The sequence below is a fragment of the Chiloscyllium plagiosum genome, chromosome 1 (genome assembly GCF_004010195.1).
Source record: "Chiloscyllium plagiosum isolate BGI_BamShark_2017 chromosome 1, ASM401019v2, whole genome shotgun sequence".
NCBI classification, from domain to species: Eukaryota; Metazoa; Chordata; class Chondrichthyes; order Orectolobiformes; family Hemiscylliidae; genus Chiloscyllium; species Chiloscyllium plagiosum.
This window is the reverse complement of record NC_057710.1, coordinates 137125349-137148809: the sequence shown is the minus strand read 5'-3', so window position 1 is coordinate 137148809 and position 23461 is coordinate 137125349. Positions and strand designations below refer to the sequence as shown.

Genomic DNA, 23461 nt, shown 5'->3' with positions numbered 1-23461 from the left:
TTCAGCTCATACTAACTATTTTGTCTGTCTCGAGAAGACAATGTCTCAGAACCTCATTTGTAGAATAAAAAGCTGGATTTCCTCCAATATTCCCTCATGGTTTGGGCTTTTGTTTCTAGAATTTGGCCTGTGACATTTTGGTGAAATAGTTGCAGCACTCTATCATTGTCCTGGTGGCCTGATAACTGCTACACCAGGTATGGTGGTGACCAGCGGATGTATAGTTTGACCATTTTCTCTTAGCCATTTTCTACAATAGCATTGACCTTATTGTTTGCAGTTCCACATTGGTCAAACATGTTTCTGTCAAATAAACCAGGGCTGATTTAGCTCAACTCTTGGCTATTTACATTGAACAGAAGAGGACAGGAATGGGGCCCTTCAGCCCACAATGCTGTGCCAAATATGCCAAATTAATCTAATCCCTTCTGCCTGACCTCAGTCCATATCCCTCCATCCCTTGCATATGCATGTGCTTATCTATAAGTACCTGAAACACCCCTGTTGTATCTGTCTCCACCATCAGTCCTGGCCATGTGTTCCAGACTCCTTCCGCTCTCTAAGTTTAAAAATAAAACTTGCCCGTCACATCTCCTTTGAACTTTATCCCTCTCATCTAAAATGCATGCCCCTTAGGATTAGACTTTTCAACTCTGAAGTTTGGGGGCAGGTGGTATTCTGACTGTCAACCCTATCTATACATCTCATAATTTTATAGACTTCTATCAAGTCTCCCTTGAGCCTCTGCTGCTCCAGAGAAAACAGCCTGAGTTTTTCTAGCCTCTCCTTACAGTTCATCCCCTCTAATCAGGCAGCTTCCTGATAAACCTCTTTTGCACTCACTCCAAAACCTCCACAGCCTTCTTGAAATGTGGTGACCAGAATTGAACACAACTTTTCTTGTGACATTAAAACACTGAATGTGTTTTTATTTTCTCCTCCAGTGCACAGTATTTTACACCAGTTTGCTTTACGTCTGAGCCATCATTTCTGTACCAGCTTATGTATTCAATCCACCCATTTTAGAATAGAATAGAAAGTTCTTCATTGTCACATGCACTGCAGTACAGGAGTACAGTGAAAAGCTTTTACAATGCCTGCCTCTAACAGCACCATCTTGGGTACAAATACCTAGGTACAAATCTTGGATACAAAGAGGAATAAAAGGAAAAGCAGTAGCATTACTTAGTGTCCAAAAAATAAGTTAGAAACAAAATGGTTATAACATAGTTTAAGGATTGACATTACACTCCAGTAAAGAGTTTCAAATAGCAGCAGTTCAGGGCGTGGTCTGACCAGCCATGCCAGGCCCCAGTCCAACAACTGTCCCGCTCTGCTCCAAGCCTCTGGTCTGCTCCTCACCAGCACTCAGCTGCAGTAAGGTGGGCTTGAGAAATCCAAATGGTTTTGCCAGTTGTTGTTTTTACATTGTTGCCCCCATTGCTTTTCCTTTCTGTACAAGACAAGCACTCCAGACGAACACCTCTCCTTCCTAGAACAACTGAGATTGGTTTAACTAGTGGATGAAAACCCATATGTTGTCACTGCATGGTATGGTGTGCTGGAGAACTACAGTACCTCACACCATAGCATTTCAAGTCCTACTTGGTTTGCCATCATAAAATATAGAAAGTCCACTTTGATTCTAGCAGCTATAAGTTTATGTTCATATTTTGTGCACGTTATAAAATTGCTCAAATCTGTTATGTTCCACAGAAAAGTAGACAAGGACAGCTTTTCAGTTTAAGACAGTGTGGAATGACCTTTTACAGCACCCTAGTATCATCTGATGGTAAGTCTATGTTGTAATATTTTGAACATTTTAATGAGCTATACTTCGGTATTGATTAATATGTGATGGTGGCAAAGAAAACCACCTCCAAATATTTGGCTAGATTGTTTTTAAGAGTGTCATTTGTGGCTCAGCTAGTAGCATCCCATCCTGAGTCAGAAGCTAATGTCGTACTTCAGGACTTAAGCACACAGGTCACAACTCCAGTGCAATACTGAGGGAGTGCGCCACTGTCAAAGGTGCTGTCATTTGAATGAGAGATCATACCAAAGATCCACCTGGCTTTCCTGTGTGCTTGAAAGATTGTACAGCACTGTTTTGAAGAAGAGGAAAAACAGATAAATTATCCATGGTGTTCAGGCAAATATTCATCCTTAAATTAAAGTTACGAACAGACATTACCTGGCCACTGTCAGCCTGCTGTTTGGAACTTGCTGTCTGGAAATTGGCTGTCACATTCCCGACATGACAACACGGGTTGTGTTTCAAAGTAACTTGCTGGATACAAGGTGTTTTGAGATTAGATACTGCATGAATGCAAATCTTGGAACACAAATGGGATTGATTAAATCCAGTCCTGTCTCCAGTTCTACATGCCATTCAGAGATCAAAGCTAATTATCCTTGGATAACTTTGGACAATCACTCATTCTCTGATTTGGAATTGACAATTCATTAAGCATCAATGATCATTTGTGAACGACCATTCCAAATATCATTTAACTTTTTCTTGAAGAAGTGTTTCTTTCTAAAGTTTTGTTTCTGAAAGATCATTTTAAGTCTGCCTTTATATTCTGTACTCGCCAAACAGTGAAAGTAGCTTCTCTGTTCCCTTCTAATATCTTGACAATTTGACCAAATCTCCTAAACTATAGGATGATACCATTCCAGTTTCTGTAACCTCTTCTCAATTTGATCCTTAGAGTCTAGATATCATTCAGGTAAACTAAAACTGCATTTCCTTCAGGTTTTGGTGCAGGTTTTGTTATGCAGTGGAGAGAGTTTCTATTTTTGAACCAGAAACTCTGTCTTGAGTTCCGACTCAAAAACGGGCTGGTCATACAAGCGAGACCTATTTATTCATTTTTATACTATTCTATGAAGTAATGCTTAACTTTTTAACTCCTGTTTCCCTTACTACTTTGGATTTTTGTACCTAGGACCAAAGATGGCACCATGTGTGGTCACATTATACACTTATCACTGTACTCCTGTACTTCTGTGCTACGCGTGACAATAAAATCTAAAGTTCAAAGAGATCTGCCTGCTAATAGTTCTCAACCCTTCCCCACTATCTCCCAAAGGAGGGGGAAAACTGTACAGGAATATGAAGCATGACTTCAATGATCTTATGTTCTACTTCTATAGATATAAAGGCCAATATTCTTTCAGCCATTTGATTATTTTCTATACCTGTTCATTACATTTTAATCATCGAAACATTCTAGTTTGTTTATTCTTGCATTTTAACTTAGTAGCAAAAGAAATTTGGAATATTGCGTGCAACTCTGGTCTCCTTGTTATCAGAAAGATGTTGTGAAACTTGAAAGGTTTCAGAAAAGACTTAGAAGGATGTTGCCAGGGTTGGAAGATTTGAGCTATAGGGAGAGGCTGAACAGGCTGGAGCTATTTTTCCCTGGACCGTTGGAGGCTGAGGGGTGACCTTATCGAGGTTTACAAAATTATGAGGGGCATGGATAGGGTAAATAGGTAAAGTCTTTTCCCTGGGGTCGGGGAGTCCAGAACTAGAGGGCATAGATTTAGGGTGAGAGGGGGAAGACACAAAAGAGACCTAAGGGGCAACGTTTTCACACAGAGGGTGGTACGGGCATAGAATGAGCTCCCAGAGGATGTGGTGGAGGCTGGTACAATTGCAACATTTAAGAGGCATTTGGGTATGAATAGGAAGGGTTTTGAGGGATATGGGCTGGGTGCTGGCAGGTGGGACTAGATTGGGTTGGGATATCTGGTCGGCATGGACGGGTTGGACTGAAGGGTCTGTTTCCAACTGTCCATCTCTATGACAAGTAAATGTTTCACTGTTACTGCACTTGTGCCGGGGAGCTAAATTAAACTGGAAGGTTTATGTTCAGTTTGTCATTGTAGGAAGTACAAGCAATGTAGACCGATGTTGTAGGCCCCAAGTCAGTCACTGACTACGACTCTTCTTTCTTCTGTTGATATTTTCTCACCTGGCCACGTGCACAACACAAGCTTCACACCCGAAACAGTTCTACTGCAAACAAAACGAGACTTATGGAGCAGAAGTCGTTTTTCTGAGAATGGGATTTGGAAAGCAGTGTAGGAAAATAAGTGGAAAAGGATGAAAATGAATGGATGCTTCTGGCCCACCTGAAGAGTTAGAGACACATACATGTAAGGGGCTTAGAAAAGGGGAAATTGAACCAAAGCTTGCCTTAATGAGACCAATGATGATTCATAGTACAGAAAGCTTTGTTTTACCAGCACCTTTTATGCACTGGCAGTCTTGGTAAACCGGCACCAATTATATACTTCAAATACCACAGGTTTACTGTTTTGTTACAATCTCTACTATGTCCATGTAGTCAGTTGAGGATGCTGGTAAGTTTGATTAAAGGCAAAATTGCATTATTATTTGTGATTTATGATGTAAATAAAGTATAGCAGTGATATGCATACACCCGCTTTCTTTTTCTATAACTTTGTGTGTGTTTTTACACTGATTATGTCAACCTCTCGATTATTTGGAATATTTGATTAACCTGGTCCCGTCGGGGCCAGATTGTAAAAAGCTTCCTGTACTTGGTTGTGTTGTGGGTCTATCTCTTTTGTCTCACCCATTGGACCATGTCCTGAATAGAATCAATATCATTTTAAATTCTGTGGTTGAACAGCTTTACACATTATCAATTCCAACTTTATTGGAACATAGGAGCAGGAATAGGCTATTCAGCCCCTTGAGCCACTCCATTATTCCAGGTCATGGTTGAACACCTACCTCAATGCCATATTCCCATGCTATTTCAACATTCCTTGATGTCATCAGTAACTTGAAATTTATCAATCTCTGACTTGAACTTACTTAGTCATGGACTCATAGAGATGTACAGCAAGGAAACAGACCCTTCGGTCCAACTCGTCCATGCAGACCAGATATCCCAACCCAATCTAGTCCCACCTGCCAGCACCTGGACGATATTCCCGCCAAACCGTTCCTATTCATATACCCATCCAGATGCCTTTTAAATGTTGCAATTGTACCAGCCTCCACCACTTCCTCTGGCAGCTCATTCCATTCATGTACCACCCTTTGTGTGAAAAAGTTGCCCCTTAGGTCTCTTAGATATCTTTTCCCTCTAACCCTAAACCTATGTCCTCTAGTTCTGGACTCCCCCACCCCAGGGAAGAGACTTTGTCTATTTATCCTATCCATGTCCCTCATGATTTTATAAACCTCTATAAGGTCACCCCCTCAGCCTCCAATGCTCCAGGGAAAACAGCCCTAGCCTATTCAACCTCTCCAACCTCTCCCTATAGCTCAAATCCTCCAATCCTAGCAACATCCTTGTAAATCTCTTCTGAACCCTTTCAAATTTCACAACATCCTTCCGATAGGAAGGAGACCAGAATTACACACAATATTCCAAAAGTGGCCTAACCAATGTCCTGTACAGCCGCAACATGACCTCCCAAACCCTGTACTCGATACACTGACCAGTAAAGGAATGCAGACCAAACGCCTCCTTCACTCCTATCGACCTGCGATTCTACTTTCAAGGAGCTATGAACCTGCACTCAGAGGTCTCTTTGTTCAGCAACACTCCCTAGGATTTTACCCTTAAGTGTATATATCCTGCTAATATTTGCTTTCCAAAATGCAGCACCTCACGTTTTTCTAAATTATAAATTCCATCTGGCACTCTTCAGCCCATCTGATCAAGATCCCATTGTAATCTGAGGTAACCTCCTGAACTGTCCACTACACCTTCAATTTTGGTGTCAACTGCAAACTTAGTAAGTATACATCTTATGCTCACATCCAAATCATTTATTTAAATGACAAAAGGTAACGGACCCAGCACCAATCCTTATGGCACTCCACTGGTCACAGGCCTCCAGACTGAAAAACAACCCTCCACCACCACCCTCTGTCCCCCACCCTTCAGCCAACCCTGCATCCAAATGGCTAGCTCTCCCTGCACTCCACCTGATCCAACCTTGTCAACCGCTCTCCCATTGGGAACCCACCGATCACCCCACTGAGATCCACACGGATCCCGTTCACTGCTCTGCCCTCACCAGTCGTCTTTGTTTCTTCTTCAAAAACCTCAATCAAGTTTGAGAGACATGACCTCCCACACACAAAGCCATGCCGACCATTCCCAACTAGTCCCTGCCCTTCCAAATACATGTACGTCCTGTCCCTCAGGACCCCACCCAAAAACCTGCCCACCACCGACATCAGGCCCAATGGTCCACAGTTCCTTGGCTTGGCCCCACCGCTCCTCCCAAACAGAGGTACCACACCACCCAACCTCCAGTCCTCTGGCACCTCATCCATGAGCACCGATAATACAAACATCTCAGCAAGGGGCCCAGCAATCACCTCCCTATCCTCACACAGAGCTCTCGGGCGCACCCGATCCGGTCCCGGGGCTCCACCCACCTCCACACGTTTCAAGATATCCAGCACCCCCTCCTCTGCAATATGGACACTCCCCAAGATGTCACTATCTATTTCCCCACACTCTATACCCTCCATGTCCCCCTCCACAGCAAACACCGATGCAAAATTCTCACCCATTATCTCCCCCATCTCCCGTGGCTCCACAAAAAGGCTGCCCTGCTGATCTTGGAGAGGGTCGAGAGTGTGGTACCAGAAAAGCACAGCAGGCCAAGCAACCTCCAAGGAACAGGAAAATTGACACCCCAGCCAAAAGTCCCCTCCATCAGGAATTTTTGATGAAGGACTTTGCCTAAAACATTGTCCCTCCTGCTCCTCGGATGCTGCCTGACCTGCTGTGCCCCACCAGCGCCACAGTCTTCACTCTACTGTCCAGCATCTGCAGTCCCCATTTTTTGCCTGATCTTGGAAGGGCCCCGTTCTCTCCCCTGGTCATTCCCCCACCCCCCCAGTCTGCAATGTTCTCCACTCGACCCACAAAAGTTATCCCATGTCCCCTCCTGACTCCCCTCGCAAGCAGACTCCCATTGCCTCCATACCCCTCCAAGGATTCACCCGACCTCCCTGTCCATACCTGACACATGCTTCCCTTCCTCGTCAATCAAACCCTCAACTACTCCAGTCATCCTGCACTCCCCACACCCGCCAGCATCCCCCTCTAACAGGAACACACTGTCTCCAGACTCCTGACATCTCACTTCTGGAGGCTTCCCATCCTCCAGCCATCCCCCCTCCCAACCTGGGAACATCTGCCTCCAATCAGCCCCCGAAAGCTCCTGCCCAACACCATCAAAATTAGCCCTCCTCCAATCTAGAAATTCAGCTTTTAGATCTGGTCTACCCTCCTCTATCACTACTCCTAAAACCAATAGAACTATGGGCCCGAAGTGCTTCCCCTACTGTCACCGCAGCCACCTGCCCCGCCCCATTTCCCAAGAGTAGGTCAAGTCCTGCACTGTCTCCAGCAGGCACATCCACACACTGAGTCAGAAAACCTCTTTGCGCACACCCAACAAACCCCTCTCCATCCAAACCCCCACCAGCATGGCAGTCCCAATCAGTGTCCGGAAAGTCAAAATTCCCCACCACAACCACCCTATTATTCTTACAGATAATTGGCAGGAATGGACAAAGCAGAGAACCACGTAGGACTGATAAATTAAATTGCATTTATTTCAATGCAAGAGGCCAAATAGGGAAGGCAGATGAGTTATTGGTTGAGTTTCTGCAGCCCTCTGGGGAAGTGAGTTCTGGAGAGTCGTTATCCTCAGAGTGAAGACGTTCCTCCTCATCTCAGTCCTAAATGGATTTTTTTTTTATTGTGAGACCATGTTTTGTGGTTGTCATCCCCCCCAGTGAAAGGAACCTCCCTTCCTGCACCTACTGTGTCTCCCCCTTCAAGAATTTTGGAGGTTTCGATGAGATTACGTCCCATTCTTCTAGACTCAGGGAATACAGATACAGTCTCCTCAGTCTCGCCCGGTAGGCCATCCCACCATCTAGGGATCAGTTAGGAGCTCTACTGCTTTCCATCTGTGGCAAATATAATCTTTCTAGGGAACTACACAGAATAGTCCAGGTGTTGTCTTCATCTGTGTTTGTATCATTGAAGCAATTCTTCATTCCTCTACCCAAATCTTCTTGCAATAAAGGCAAACAGGTGTACTATTTACCTGCCAGACTACTTGCTGACCTGCATTCAAGCTTTCTGTGACTTACTAATCGGGACACCCATGTCTCTTTGGATCATTGACGCCTGGCAGTCTTCCACCATTTGAGAACTATTGTGTGTTTACATTCTTCCTCCTAATTCATTTGAACCATGAAAATAATAACTAATATTGGAAGCTGTTCAGTAATTCCATCTGAGTTGCGTGTTTTTGTAGGCGAATCTGAAATTGATCCAAAAACAACAAACACTATTAATAAAGCACTATTAATAATTGACAATGTAGTTATTGACCTACTTCACTTCCCTTTCCTTTCATGCATCCCATCCTACCCTAAGATCAGTGATAGCTCCTTCAGCATTGTGTGCCTTGCCCCAATCTGAGGAAGTGAATTCATCCTTCCTTGGACAGGGAATATTTTATCATATGTCTGTTCTCATTATTGACCCCTGCATTTCTTTAAATCATCACTGAATCCATCCTGGTACTGCTGGGTGAGAAGGCAGGGTTATCGATCTTAAAAAGGGCTTATGTGCAAAAACATTGACTCTCCTACTCCTTAGATACTGCCTGACCTGCCATGCTTTTCCAGCACCACACTCTTGACTCTGATTCCCCAGCACCTGCAGTCCTCACTTCCTCCTAATGGAGTAGTGTGTGTCTAGTGTTGTCTCTCAATTGATCATTGTGCAGCAACCGAAACATAGTTATTTCTGTTAAGTATTTATTCTTTTGGTCTGATTTGCCTGAATTAACTGATTATAGAATTACATGAAGGAATGAGAATATAAGAAAACTCTAAACGTTTGAAGGGGTTTAGCACAATGATGCCATTTCCTCTAAAGGACTAAGTGCAGCTATACAATCGTGCTGTAACCCAATCAAAAATTATTCAGGCAAATAATTTAAAGCAAACGAAGCTTTGCAGAGAATGTAAAACAGAGAAGATCTATCACACTTGGAATCATGTACTCATATTATTGCTCAAATGATTTATTTATAAGTGTATATAACCTTCAGACTGCTTCCTGTGAGATAGACAATATGTAAACACTGACTGATAGAAGTTAATTCCGCACTGAGCTGTAAATGCCAAGTTTCACATGAGCTGTTTTGATTCTGTGTAACCTGGACCATTCAAGTTGAGACTATCCATGTGTACATTAGGATTCCAAATATCCCTCTCAAGGTGCACTCATGCCTTCAATCATCGAGGTAACCATTGAAAGAAAAACCTACCCCAACCCTATATGTGGGAGGGATAGTACCTTGCAGATTGTACAGGGATGCAGTGATCTAGTAGTATAGACTATTAATCCAGAGACCCAGGGTTCTGGGGACCTGCAGTTCAAATCCTGCCATGGCAGTTGGTGAAATTTGAATTCAATAAAAATCTAGAATTAAGACTGTGAAGCCATCATTGATTGTTGGAAAAAGTAATCCGGTTTACTAATGTTCTTTAGGGAAGAACTGTGCCATCCTTACCTGGTCTGACCTACAAGTGACTCCAGATCCATTGCAGTGTGGTTGTCACTTAAACTACCTTCTGGGCAATTAGGGATGGCCACATTGCATAAATATACTTTTTAAAATCACAGTTTGTGTGTCTCTCCTGATCTCGCTATTCCTCCAGAGACAGGATCACTGACTGGTGGAGTAGCTTTTCTACCCACTGTGAGGAAGATACCTCTCCCTGATGTATTGCTTGCGTTCAGGATGTGTGGAGGAGCTGCGCCTTACTGTGAAAGAATGAGACCACTTCATAACAGTGTGCATCTTGTCAGGAGTGACCCAACCTTTGGGAAAGTGTAGAACTTTGCTACTCTGCCATGCAAAGCTTGATTTTTAAAAATGTATTTTCAGGGGTGAATTGAAGGAGCCCTTGGGTGTACAGCACAGAGATAGATGTACAGCATGAAAACAGACCCTTTGGTCCAACCCGCCCATGCCAACCAGATATCCCAACCCAATCTAATCCCACTTGCCAGCATCCGGCCCATATCCCTCCAAACCCTTCCTATTTATTTGATAAGTCGCGTGTTGTGAATTTGCTCATTAATCACACCCACATTAGATTTTGGAGTGCATCAGTTCCAATTATTTTGTTAACTGCTGTTATTTGCTAGTTAATACTCAGACAACGTACAGGACATAAAGATCTCTGCAGAAGTAGTCAATCTGTTGTGTGGTTTGAGTGTAATTCCTCAAACAATGAAGATAACAATGGAGTGTTTTTTTCCTGCTCCACCAACTCGTTCAATAAGGTCAGCACCTATTTACCAAAAATGAGTGGTTTACCTTGTGGGCGGCACGGTGGCACAGTGGTTAGCACTGCTGCCTCACAGCGCCAGAGACCCGGGATCAATTCCCGCCTCAGGTGACCCGTTGTGTGGAGTTTGCACATTCTCCCCGTGTCTGTGTGGGCACCCTCCGGGTGCTCCGGTTTCCTCCCACAGTCCAAAAATGTGCAGGTTAGGTGAATTGGCCATGCTAAATTGCCCGTAGAGTTAGGCGAAGGGGTAAATGTAGGGGAATGGGTCTGGGTGGGTTGCGCTTCGGCAGGTCGGTGTAGACTTATTGGGCCGAAGGGCCTGTTTCCACACTGTAACTAATCTAATCTAATCTTACTCTAATAATTTGACTTACATTGTCACATTTACCTCGGTACAGTGAAAAGTTTTGCTTTGTGTGCAGTACAGACTAATCATTACCATACAAAATGCATTATAGTAATAGAACAGAGCAAGGAATTCAATGTTACAGCTGCAATATTTTCCAATGGATGGAGTAAAACCTGAAATCAACGATTACTGACATCTACTTAATTTCAACAGAAGCATCAACCTACTTTGGTGATTGCAGTAGGTCCTGTTTTTAATCTTCAAATGATTTTACTTTGCATATTAGAAGCTTTACTAATATAGCTGTCAGAGGATTCGCTATAAATTCAGTGAAGCATACATTTTCAAATCAATTCCCTAGAGGGAGTGAACATAGCCAGCAGCACCAACCTAACTAGGAAACCAAGGTCTCCACAAAGGTGGATGCAAACAGACCCTTGTAAAACACCAGTAGGTTCTGAACTCAAGATAAAGACTTTGTGTCATTGCCTTCTGCGTCCTATTGCTTGATCAGTTTATGACCTAGGTATTCTATCAGTAATACTGTGTTCATCATTGAAATTATTATTAACTGCAGCAACATTGGAGCAGCTGATTGCAGTAACTCAAGATAGATGAAGGTTTTTTTTAAGTGATTCTTTTTGTAATGTACCTCAACTCAAATTCTTAGTATAATTTGCCAAGTATACGCAGCTGAAGTGGTGGAGATTTAATAGATTGTGCACAGTCTGCATTACATTCCTCCAGGAGCTGATCGGATTTTAGCCTCCTTTCCAAGACTACTTCTCAAAAGAATCAATTCTTCAAAACTTCTGTTTTCAGTCTCCTTATGCTATGGAAGACCTGTCATCCTAAAAATTGGAAATTTAGTACTTTGCAAGAAAGCTACAATATACAAGTTATTTTTTTCTGCCCATTTTCCCCACCATTCATTTGGAAAAGCTTGCTGAATGACATTTGGACTGCACTTTGCTTCTGTGTTTTCTAGCGCGTCGGTCGTCCCTCGATTTGAGGAATTACATGTTTCTGCTATGGCTCTTGTTCTGGACTTGGCTAGACCACTCAAAACATTCTTGAGCAGGCAGCCCAGACCATAACTTTGCAATTTGTTTTGTTAAGTGTACAATGAGAATTACTCTGAGTAAGCCAGCTAGGTTGACTACTAGGTTTTAAAACAGACAAATTTATTCACAAGATTACACAATGAAACACACAGAACAGAATAAAGAAGCTCTACAGAACTCAGTTTATCCAAACTAGAGTAATTATGCCGTTCCAAATATACACAACAGTCTCAATAAGCAAAACCCCTTAAAAACACAGTTTTAAAAAAAAGGAACAGATGCTTACAAATTGGAATTGGAAGGGCAGAAGGAGAGAGTGAGTGAGTTTCCACACAGCTCACTGTTGAACTCCCAACTAGTTCTGGATGGAACCGCTCAGCTAGAGAGCTGACCACTCTCCTTCCATTATAGACGTCACTTCTAAAACATGACCACTTTGGTCTGAAGTCTCATCTGTTTACATATAAACAAAAAGGCCTCTCAAAATCCTTTTCATCTCTGTACTAAACTAGTCTAATCGGAGCCCGGTCTGGTTTATGACCCCTCTGAAAAAAAATCAAGGACACAGTATCCTTGAGAAAAGGAACAGCTTTTAGAAAAAAGGAACAGCTTTGTGACACAACCCAGTTTAAAAAAGACGAACCATCTATATCAAAAGATGGCTTCGTTTTTAAAACCTTTCAAACCCGGTTAAGCAGTCTAAACACACACATACTCTATACTAACTATAAACATACAAACATGCACAACCACATGCAAATTCAGGCCATGGTACACCTGCTACTGAACACCTCCGTATGTCCTTCAAGCCTCGATAACGCATTGACAATCCCATGCTGCCTCATGCACAATTGTCAAATTGAATGGCTGTAACAACAAGCTCCATCTAAACAGTCTGGCATTTTTGTCTTTTCCACAAATGTCAATGGGTTATGATCAGTGTATACAATTGTCTCAGATGTATTGCTGGTAATATCAACACTGAAATATTGTAATGCCAACACCAAGCTTAAAGTCTCTTTCTCCACCGTTGAATATTTCTGTTGATGAACGTTCAACTTCCTGGAAAAAAACCCAATGGGTCCTTCTATCCCCTCGTCGTCCTCTTGCAGGAGCACCACACCAACACCCACATCACTGGCATCAGTAGCCACCTTGAAAGGCTCCGTGTAATCCTGTGTGGCTAATACTGGGGCAGTGGTTAACAGTTTTAGGCTGTCAAATACTGTAAATGTTCCTTCTATGAGTGACTAAAAATCATCCGGTCATCAACGTACATCACACAGTTGGGTAATCCGGCAATGACCTTATTAGTCAGTCTCTGAAATGTAGCTGGAGCGTTTTTCATACCAAATGGCATGACTTTGAACTGATATAGTCCATTTGGGATGATTTCACGGCTGTGCTAACGGAGGACACTATGGAGGGCTTGAGCAGTAAGGCATTACGGTAGAGCTGAGAAATAAGAGTGCAGTTACATTGTTAGTACTGTACTACAGGCCTCCCAATAGTGAGCATGAGTGAGGTAGAAGAACAAATAGATAAACAGATTATGGGAAGATATTGAGGCAATAGAGTGGTGGTGATGGGAGATTTTAATCTTCCCAACATTGACTGGGATACACTAAGTGTCAGAGGCCTGGGTGGGGCAGAATTTGTAAGGAGCATTTGTAAGAAGGTTTTCTAGAGCAGTATGTCAATAGTCCCAATTAGGTAAGGGGCCGTATTGGACCTGGTGTTGGGGAATGAGCCAGGCCAGGTGCAAGGAGTTGCAGTGGGGGATTTCTTTGGGAATTAGTGACCACAATTCTGTAAGTTTTAAAATGCTCATAGACAGAGATGAAAGTGGTCCTAAGGGAAGATTGCTAAACAGGGCCAAGGTCAATCATATCAAAATTCAGCAGGAGCTGGGTAATGTGGATTGGGGGCAGGGATTTGAAGGGCAGTCCACATTTGATATGTAGGAGGCTTTCAAAGATAGTGCAGGATAGGTATGTCCATTTGAAAGCAAAGGATAGAAAAGGCAAAATTCATAAACCGTGATGACAGGAGAAATTGTGCAACTAACCAAGAGGAAAGGAGAAGCGTACATAAAGTCCAGGCAGGAGACAGTGAGGACTGCAGATGCTGGAGATCAGAGCTGAAAATGTGTTGCTGGAAAAGCGCAGCAGGTCAGGCAGCATCCAAGGAATAGGAGAATCGACGTTTCAGGCATAAGCCCTTCTTCAAGAATGAGGAAAGTCTAGGCAGCTAAGAACAGAACAGACTTTGGAGCAATATCGGGAGAGTAGGACTAATCTTAAACAAGGAATCAAGCGGGCTAAAAGGGGTCATGAAATAATTTTAGTTAGCCGAATTGAGCAGAATTCCAAGGCCTTTTATTCATGTATAAGAAGCAAGAGGGTAACAAGAGAAAGGGTTGGTCCAATAAACCTGAGAAAACGGGTGAGATTCTTAATGATTATTTTGCATCAGTGGAGAGGAACATGATGAATGTTGAGATTATAGATAGAAGTTTGTTTATTCTGGATCACGTTGACATAAGGAGGGAGGATGTGTTGGGTAGGCTAAAGGATATTAAGGTGGACAAATCCCCAGGATTGGATGGGATCTATCCCAGGTTGCTGAGGGAGGTGAGAGAGGAAATACCTAGGGCCCTGACAGATATCTTTGTGGCATTCTTAAACACAGGTGAAGTGCCGGAGGACTGGAGAGTTGCTCATGTTGTCCCCCTGTTCAAGAAGGGTAGCAGGGATATTCCAGGTAACTGCAGACCCGTGAACCTGACGTCAGTGGTGGGAAAGTTGCTGGAGAAGGTACTGAGGGAGAGGATCTATTTATATTTGGAAGAGAATACACAGGAAGGCATTCACACTTCTTCTCTGTATATGCCTTTTGATATAACTGTTTTAGCTTCTCATCTTTCTGCTGTAACTCAATCAGCTTAGCAGATTTAAAGATACTTGCATGTTTACCTATCTGCTCCTTCTCTGTCCCACTTATCTGATCACAAAAGGTCTCTGATAACACTACGTCAGCTTCCTTATCTGTGCCTTTTGAACTCTCCTACTTCAACTTGTGTCTCTGATATTGTGACCACACAATTGGGGAAATTCTGAATAAAGATCCTTCTTTTCTTCAGTTGCCTGTGTCTCTACTAGCTTTCCTACTGGAGTAGGCAACATGCCTAACATTGAATCAGCTACATCATTTGCATGGACAAATGGTATTCCTGGAGCTGAGAGTTTGTCCAGTTCTTCTACCACAAATTCTCCACTCTTCACTGGGCTTTCTAGCCTCACTTTACATAAATGAACACTTTTTTGTCTCACCATGAATTCCTGTTACCAGTACTTTTTCTGGCAATAGTCACTCAGGAGTACATACCTCCTCATCTTCCAGCATCACAGACTGAGAGGATCCTGTGTTCCTTAATATTGTAACCTCTTTGTTAATCCTGCCCTAGGTGAATAAACTTTACCCTTACATGTATATTTTTTTAAGCAGATCTGGCACATGGTCCTTAACCAACCTGTGATCATCTTGTACACTCTGAGGCAGTTGTCTAACTTCCCTTGTGCTTTTTGTTACTAATCCAACAAAACTCCCAGGCTTGTCTGGTTTTCCTACATTTGGTTTTCCTCTAGCCCACCAACACTGATTTTGTGTAGCCCACTTTATTACAATGAAAACACCAGAGCTTTTTAACTTGTTTGTGCCCCTCAAGGGTTTCTTTTTATACCTTGTGGTAAGTTATCCTTATGATCTTCACTGAGATCTATCTTTCCCTTTCCACGTGAGGATATCTCTTTGCCCCAATTTCTACCCCTCATGGACTGAAATTGATTCTGGAAGCCAAACTGAGTTTTATGGACCAGCTCATAATCATCAGCCACTTCAGCTGCTAGCCTTGCTGTTATAACTCTCTGCTCTTCCACATGAGTTTGCACTACTTCAGGCAGTGCATTTCTGAATTCCTCCAAAATAATTACCTCTCCAAGGGCATCATGGGTTTGCTCAATTTTCTTTAAAGCCCTTATCCATGCATAGAAATTACTGTTTGATTCTTTCAAAGTCAATATAGGTTTGACCAGGGTCCCTCCTTAGATTCCTGAAACGTTGTCTGTAGGCTTCTGGAACAAGCTCATATGCACTTAAAATGTTTTTTTTCACCTCCCAGATAGCTCCCCTGATAGTGAATACCTTACTCGCCCTACCTTGCAAGTTTTGGTTTGGATCAACAAAACAGTCATTGCCACTGCATTTGTTTAGCCACCTTTTCAAATGAGATGAAAGAGGCTTCCACATCCTTTTCATCAAATTTAGGCAATGATTGAACATACTTAAACAGGTTTTCACTGGGTTTCTGACTACCAGGGGTTTGATCGTCCTCACTGTCTTCCTCATGAAGCCCAGCCTCAGCCTTTATCTCCAGCCTTTTGAGCTGACTTTCCTTTTGAAGTGTCTGTTTTTGAAGTTCAAAAGCTCGCTCTTTTTCTCTGCTCTCTCGTTTTCCTTCTCCTCTTCTCTCTCTTTTTCTCTGTTCTGCTGCTCTCTTTTTCCCTCACTTCTGCTTTCAATCATAACTCTAACTGTTTCATTTCTGCTGTCCCTTCCTTATCTCTTGCCTCTATCTCAAGCTGCTTCATTTGCAATTGAATTCTTACCATCTCTACAGATTCTGATGGTTTCCCCAGCAAGTTTAAATGCTGAGCTACTGCTGTAATTATCTCTCCTTTCCTCACAGAAGCAGGCAGTTCCAATCCCAGTTTGTATGCTAATTCCTGCAGCTTGGTCTTACTCACCTTTTGCAAAACATCCAAAGTCACCACCTCCACATCCAGAAAACTTTTGGTGACTGAAAGAGCCATTACTATCCCAAGCTTTGTCTACCCAACCAAGCCAACACCTGAAATAAAGATACTAGCACCTATCACTAGCTGTTTATAATCCCGCAAAGAGACCCCAGTCTGTTATGGACTAGGCCAGATGACTCAAAACATTCTTGAGCAGGCAGTCCAGACCATAACTTTGTAATTTGTTTTGGTAAGTATACAGTGAGAATTACCCAGAATAAGCTAGCTAGGTTGCCTACTAGATTTTTAAAACGGACAAAAATGTATTCACAAAATTAAACAATGAAACATAAAGAACACCTTCAGAACCCGGTCTATCCAAACTAGACTTAATTATGCTGTTCCAAATATACACCACAGTCCCAATAAGCAAACCTTCTTAAAAACACAGTTTTTAAAAGAAATGGAACAGATGCTTACAGGTTGGAATTGGAAGGGCAGAAGGGGAGAGAGAGTGAGTTTCCACACAGCTCACTGTTGACCTCCCAACCAGTTCCAGACTGAACTGCTCAGCTAGAGAGCTGACTACTCCCTTTTCATTATACAGGTTCCTTCTAAAACATGACCACTTTGGCCTGAAGTCTCATCTGTTTACATATACACAAAAAGGCCTCTCAAAATCCTTTTCCTCTCTGTATCACACTAGGCAATCGGAGCCCGGCCATTAGGGCCCCTCTGGAAAAATCAAGGAACAGCTTTTAGAGAAAAGAAACCAGCTTTGAGACACTCTTCATACAGCTGACCAGACTGATTCCCGCTCCACAGTTCTTTATGTACTTGGAGCAGGATGTGGGAGGACATGGAATGTGGGAGGAGTGCAAGATTTTGCTGATTTAACTTTTTCCCCCTTTCTCTGCTGACTGTCAGCCTTGTTATTAACGTATTAGGAATCGAAAGTTGTGGTGCAACTCAATGGACAAATTATAGCCATTATGACAGATTAGGAGCAAATGTCTCTTTGTTATTAAGCTGCCGTACTTCAAGGAAAGCTGCAGAAAACCTGGGAATTTTTCCTTTTTTCTGTCCTCCTTTGGAATGTTGGACCTTTGGGAATGGAGAGAACTGGAGCTTGCGAGATGGTTTTCAGTCTTACTGACACTGAGCTGCAGAATCAACTGTAGCTAGTCTTAGAACATAGAACAATACAGCGCAGTACAGGCCCTTCGGCCCTCGATGTTGTGCCGATCCAAGCCCACCTAACCTACACTAGCTCACTATCCTCCATATACCTATCCAATGCCCGCTTAAATGCCCATTAACCACAGAAAATTTGGAAATTCTTTATCCTGTCTGCTATTTGAGGAGCAGTAGACTCAGCATCTTTCCCAGACTCAAAAATGAGTGAAATTTTGGCCAAAGAAGAACAGGTTTTTAATACACATCTTTATCCTGAAGCTAATGTTAAAGGAATGACACATGTAATTGTCATTCGTAATTGCATCTGGATAGAAAGCAACTCATTGTCTGCATAGTGCTCCTTGATATTTAAGTTGAAAATGTTATAAATGTGTGCGTTCTTTATCTCTGTCTGTACAATATGCTTTGCAGATGGGAAATGATTCCTGCTTTAATCAAAATTCACAAGTATCTTTTCCCTGTAATTAATTTTAGAATACTTGCAAACGTTTAGCAGCAGTCACCAAATCACTACTAAATTCTTTTCAGGAAAATTGCATTCTGTTAACATTGATGTTACAAATGATTGGATTTTCGCTGGGCTGGATGACGGATTGAGAGTGAATCAGGCAGCAGGGGGATAAATGCATCTATACCCTTCCACTATCCAGTCAACAATATAGAACTGTATTTGGCAGCTTTTGAAATTGATGCTATCCATTTAGGAATATTTCAACGGTTAGAGAATTGAATGAAGGAAGTTAGTTTTCAGAAGAAATTAAGAGCTGTCATTTCCCAATTTATCAATATTGTAAAGCCAGTAGCTATCAACACAAAGTATTCAACTTCACTACCTTGCCTGTGAGCAGTTTTGAAGTGTCACTCAAGTTAATATTGGATTCCTTTTTAAAATGGAGTTGGGTAATTATCTGAAGAAGAGAACATTTGCAAAATGCTGTGAGAGAACAGGGGAGTAGGACTAACTTGGAATCCAATCACTACTCTATCAACATCCTTTCTCCCCAGCATTATTCCCTCATAGCTACTGCATAAATGCTGCCCCCTCCACATTTCACAACAGGTCTGATGAAGAGTCATCTCGATTTGAAACGTTAACTTGCTCCCATTCCATGGATGCTGCCTAACCTGTAATTTTCAGCATTTTCTTGTTTTTAGGACTGAGTAGTTTTCGTAGGGAGTCACAACAGACACATAAGGTTGAATCCTCTTCTGCAATTGCGCAATGATTCTATGATTGTATAAGAGCAGAATGTCAATATGAATTCTTCTAGCCCAAAGTAAAAACTGGCTGTGTTGTCTACAGAATGTTTATATAAGCAATCTTGTCTGTGGAAAGTTTTCCCATTTTCGTCTTGCTTGCTTTTTTTTTGTGGGCTGTAGGATTTTCTGCCACCAACCCTTTATTCTTGTCAGTCATATTTAAGCTATTTTACATCAAGCTGTTGATGTTACACATCAAGTACCGACTAGTGATTGGATTGTGCCAGTTTATACTGGCATAAAGTATCCTCTTCCAGGGTAAGTTCCATAGCAGGGTTAAGCAATCAACTTCACAGAAAGTGGTTGTTCGAGCCTGAAAATAGATGACCAGTCAACAATGGCCTTACTTTAGGCCTTCTGATACAGGAAGCTGCTGTTTAACATACAATTTTTGTAACAACTGATCAAATGCTTTTACAGTCATCAGATTCCACCATCCAATTAATCTGATTAAATATTTCTGATCACCCCTCTTTTCAATGAGAGGAGAAAAAGACCTGAAGCTTCTCATAAAATGATGAGGAATAAACTTTGGGTTTACAAAACTCAGGCGTTAAAAAGTTAACAGCATGGTATGGCACATTTAAAAAAGCCAGTTTCTTTGTGTCTCTAATGGCAGTTGAAGTAATACTGATGATTGAATTTTTCTGTTCTCTTCTAGAGGCAACTGTGGAATACAAGCATGGATTTCCAGTAATCTCTGTCACACTTCCCTCTAGAAATGAGCGCTGCCAGTTTCTGGTGAAGCCGCTTTTGATGAATGTTGGTGACCTTCTAAAGGACTTGAAAAATGAAGATCAAGGCATCAGTAGGGCAGCAATCTTTTCAGAAGGTGAATGTTATCCAGTACACTGCACAACTAGAGTATCTCTTTCTGCTTCAGCTTTAAGCAATTAGACTAAAACACTCTTCATGTTGGGGTGTACAGATGTTGCAGAAAATAATATACTTTTGTTTGGTGTATGCTGTCTGAGCTTGGCTCTATGCCATCAGTTTTTATCAGAAGTCACACGCACCAGGTTATAGTTTAACAGGTATATTTAAAATAACAAGCTTTCGAAGCGCTGCACCTAGCATCTCCACATCAGTCTTTACATGTCCAGCAAAAATTGAACTTGCGGAACTGGATTTGACTTGATACCTTCAACTGTACAGGAGGCATGGAAATGTGAATTTAGCAATTTGCAGAAGCTCAATTTGATAGAGTAGGATTTGGTAATGGGAGATGAATGCAGTGCCATTTAATTAAAAGCACAGGAAAATTACAAGTAATGCTTATTGTTAGCTGTGTATTCATTGATTTAGTGTCTTAGCTATTACTCGCAGAATTAAATGATCTGGTGCTCAGAACACAGGACTTGCATTGGTTTTGAGAGCTGAATCATATTTTTGGCACTGCAACTTAACCTTTTATCCAATTTTGCTATCAGCAAGATAACTAAACACTTTTAATGCTGTAGTCTCTAACACAAATTCACACCTCACCATATAGTGACTTAAAGAGATACACATGGAGTCAATAACATTTGCGTAAATTATAAATCATGTTCTGCACCCCATGTTCATTGGAAATATAGTATGGCAGTGTGCTTTGGTTTGCTGCAATTTGGGAAATAGACACCAAATTGCATCATTTGTGAAGCAGGTTCAAAACGTGCATTATTCAGAACAAATTTGGGGTAATAGGTAGCTGTAGAAAGGAGAATATCTTGGCTTATTTTATATAAGTAACGTGACAGAAGACCAGTCAGGGTGAGTATGGTACTTGCTGTTGAGGTTTGAAATACAGAGAAAACTATACCCCAGCCAGACAGTCAACATTGCTCATGTACTGAAATCATATCTCCTAATCTCTGTCATATTCCTTCTGTATCTGATTTTGCCAGTTGCAGCTGTCTGGGAGTAAAGAGGTGGGGAAAAGTACGAGATAACCAACTTTTTTATGATTTACAAACTCTTTATCACTAACCTTTGTTTGCCTGCAGATGGCACTAGAGTTTCAGCTACAACACCGATGACCATTTTATTAACAAAGAACTTTGAACTGGTTATTAATGAAAGAAAGTATTTTATAAAGCCCCCATTGAGAGGTAAGAAATATTTCTTGACTGTGCTTTGGACAAGATTAAATTAGATTAGATTAGGTTACTTACAGTGTGGAAACAGGCCCTTCGGCCCAACAAGTCCACACCGCCCCGCCGAAGCGCAACCCACCCATACCCTGACGTTTACCCCTTACCTAACACTACGGGCAATTTAGCATGGCCAATTCACCTGACCTGCACATCTTTGGACTGTGGGAGGAAACCGGAGCACCCGGAGGAAACCCACGCAGACACGGGGAGAACGTGCAAACTCCACAGTTAGTCGCCTGAGGCGGGAATTGAACCCGGGTCTCTGGCGCTGTGAGGCAGCAGTGCTAACCACTGTGCCACCGTGCCGCCCACAAGATAATCATTTCCTTCTCATGATGTTTGAAAATCCTTTATGAACATGAAACTTTCTCTTTACAGCAAAATCTTTAAAAGTCAGCATGTGTTCTGAACCTAAATATTACTTTGTGTAATGAGGTTAGTGTGATGTCAGGCACAATGTTCATAGTTCTTCCCAGGTATTCTGAAGAATGTTAACCTGTACTCAATGTAGTTAGGCATATTTACTCCACATCCATTGATACCTTAACCTGACAAAACTTTATTGATCTTAGTCTTGAAACTTCCAATTGATCCAATACCCACAGCCTTTTGTGAGGGTGTTTCATATTCACGCTATCATTTATATAGGCGAGCTTCCTGATTTCACTCGGTAGTGGTCCAGCTCTAATTATACGATCATATCACATTATTTTATTGCGTGCCAGTTACATTCATAAATGATCCAGAACCTTCTATATTTCTATCTTTATGAATCTGAGTTAGTCTTATCAGAAATTTGATTATGTATAAAGATCTGAACTATTGAAGTATCTAGGTAAAACAGGCTCTCTGCCTGTATTCCTGAAAGGATTTTGCTGCTCCTCGGATGCTGCCTGAACTGCTGTGCTCTTCCAGCACCACTAATCCAGGAACTATTGAAGTATCTGTCTATGAAGTACCTTTTACTTCAGTTCCAAAGCATCTGAGATCATGTAAGCACTTGCTCAATATGTGCAGTCACATTATTAGAATCACCTTCGTGTCACTTTGGACTTGAAAGGGCACCCTATCCAGATGTATCTCAGCTAGGCATGACAACTGCACACCCAGAAGAGTGGGGAAACTACGGAGAGCTGTGAACACAGCCCATCACACAAGCCAACCTTCCATCCATTGACTCCGTCTATGCTCCTCACTGCCTCAGGAAGGCAGTGAACATCATCAAAGACACCTCCCATTCTGGTTATAATTTCTTCCAACCTCTTCCATGGGGCACAAGATACAAAAGCTTAAGCACATATACCAACAGATTCAGGAACAGCTTCTTCCTTGCTGTTTTCAAACTTCTGAATGCACCTCTCAAATATTAAATGTAATATTGATCTTGTTCTTTGTATGCCTTATTTGCAGCCATAACATTATATTCCTTACTCTGTCTTATTGCCCTAATTCACCTGGTATGGTATGATCTGCCTGTACTGCACGCAAAACAAAGCTTTTCACTGTACCTCGGTACATGTGGCAATGATAAATTAAATTAAAATCTCACAAAAGAAAATAAAAACTTTCCCCCAAAGTAAAAGGATGATCACTAAATCAGATTCTGAATGGTAAAACTTAATTGATAAATAAAGTTCTAAAGCTGTCAGCTGGTGTATTGTTCCTGGAGGCTTCCAAGGCCTGAGTTATTGTTTTGTCCCTATGATCCACTCTCACTGCATTTACTCTTTCATCCAGTGCTTATGGATAAAATGCAAAATTGTTTACTTGTGTTTATTTTGGTGACTGACAGCGGATCAGTCCTATAATGGATGCCATTATAATTTGCTTCACCTTATATGTTTCTTTACAAGAACCATGCCAGTGCACAATCTGGTCTTTTTCCTTTACTGGCTGCAACGTCATCTTTGTATCACTCGTTTTTTGTGTTATTTTATTCAAATCATAAACTATGGCTTTCTGCATGTGGGAATAAATGGCAAGTATGGCAATATATTTACTTTAACAAAACTACTTCTTGGATACACCAGTCTTGCTAAATGGTATAGGTGTGTATTGCTACATATTCTGACCATGTAACTTCAGGTACTGTGCACACATGAATGGTTTAAAACTCCCATGTGGATAGATTGTTGGCAGAGTTTCAAAGATTTTTTTACCTAACATAAATCCATGATGACAACTTTCTTAAAACACAAATTCTGGTCTGAATGGCTATGATGTAACCTTCTTCATTGCTTAACTCCTTCCTATTTCTGCTC

General features: G+C 41.8%; 1 protein-coding gene across 1 annotated transcript in view; it reads left to right on the top strand.

Moving 5' to 3' along the window:
• The window catches only part of LOC122553754 (calcium uniporter protein, mitochondrial-like), a 140623-nt gene that overhangs the window by 96084 nt on the left and 21078 nt on the right, over positions 1–23461 (top strand). The window contains exons 2-4 of the mRNA XM_043698040.1: positions 1717–1792; positions 19727–19897; positions 21051–21155. Of these exons, the coding sequence (XP_043553975.1) occupies positions 1717–1792; positions 19727–19897; positions 21051–21155 (352 nt within the window). The remainder of the gene's footprint in view (positions 1–1716; positions 1793–19726; positions 19898–21050; positions 21156–23461) is intronic.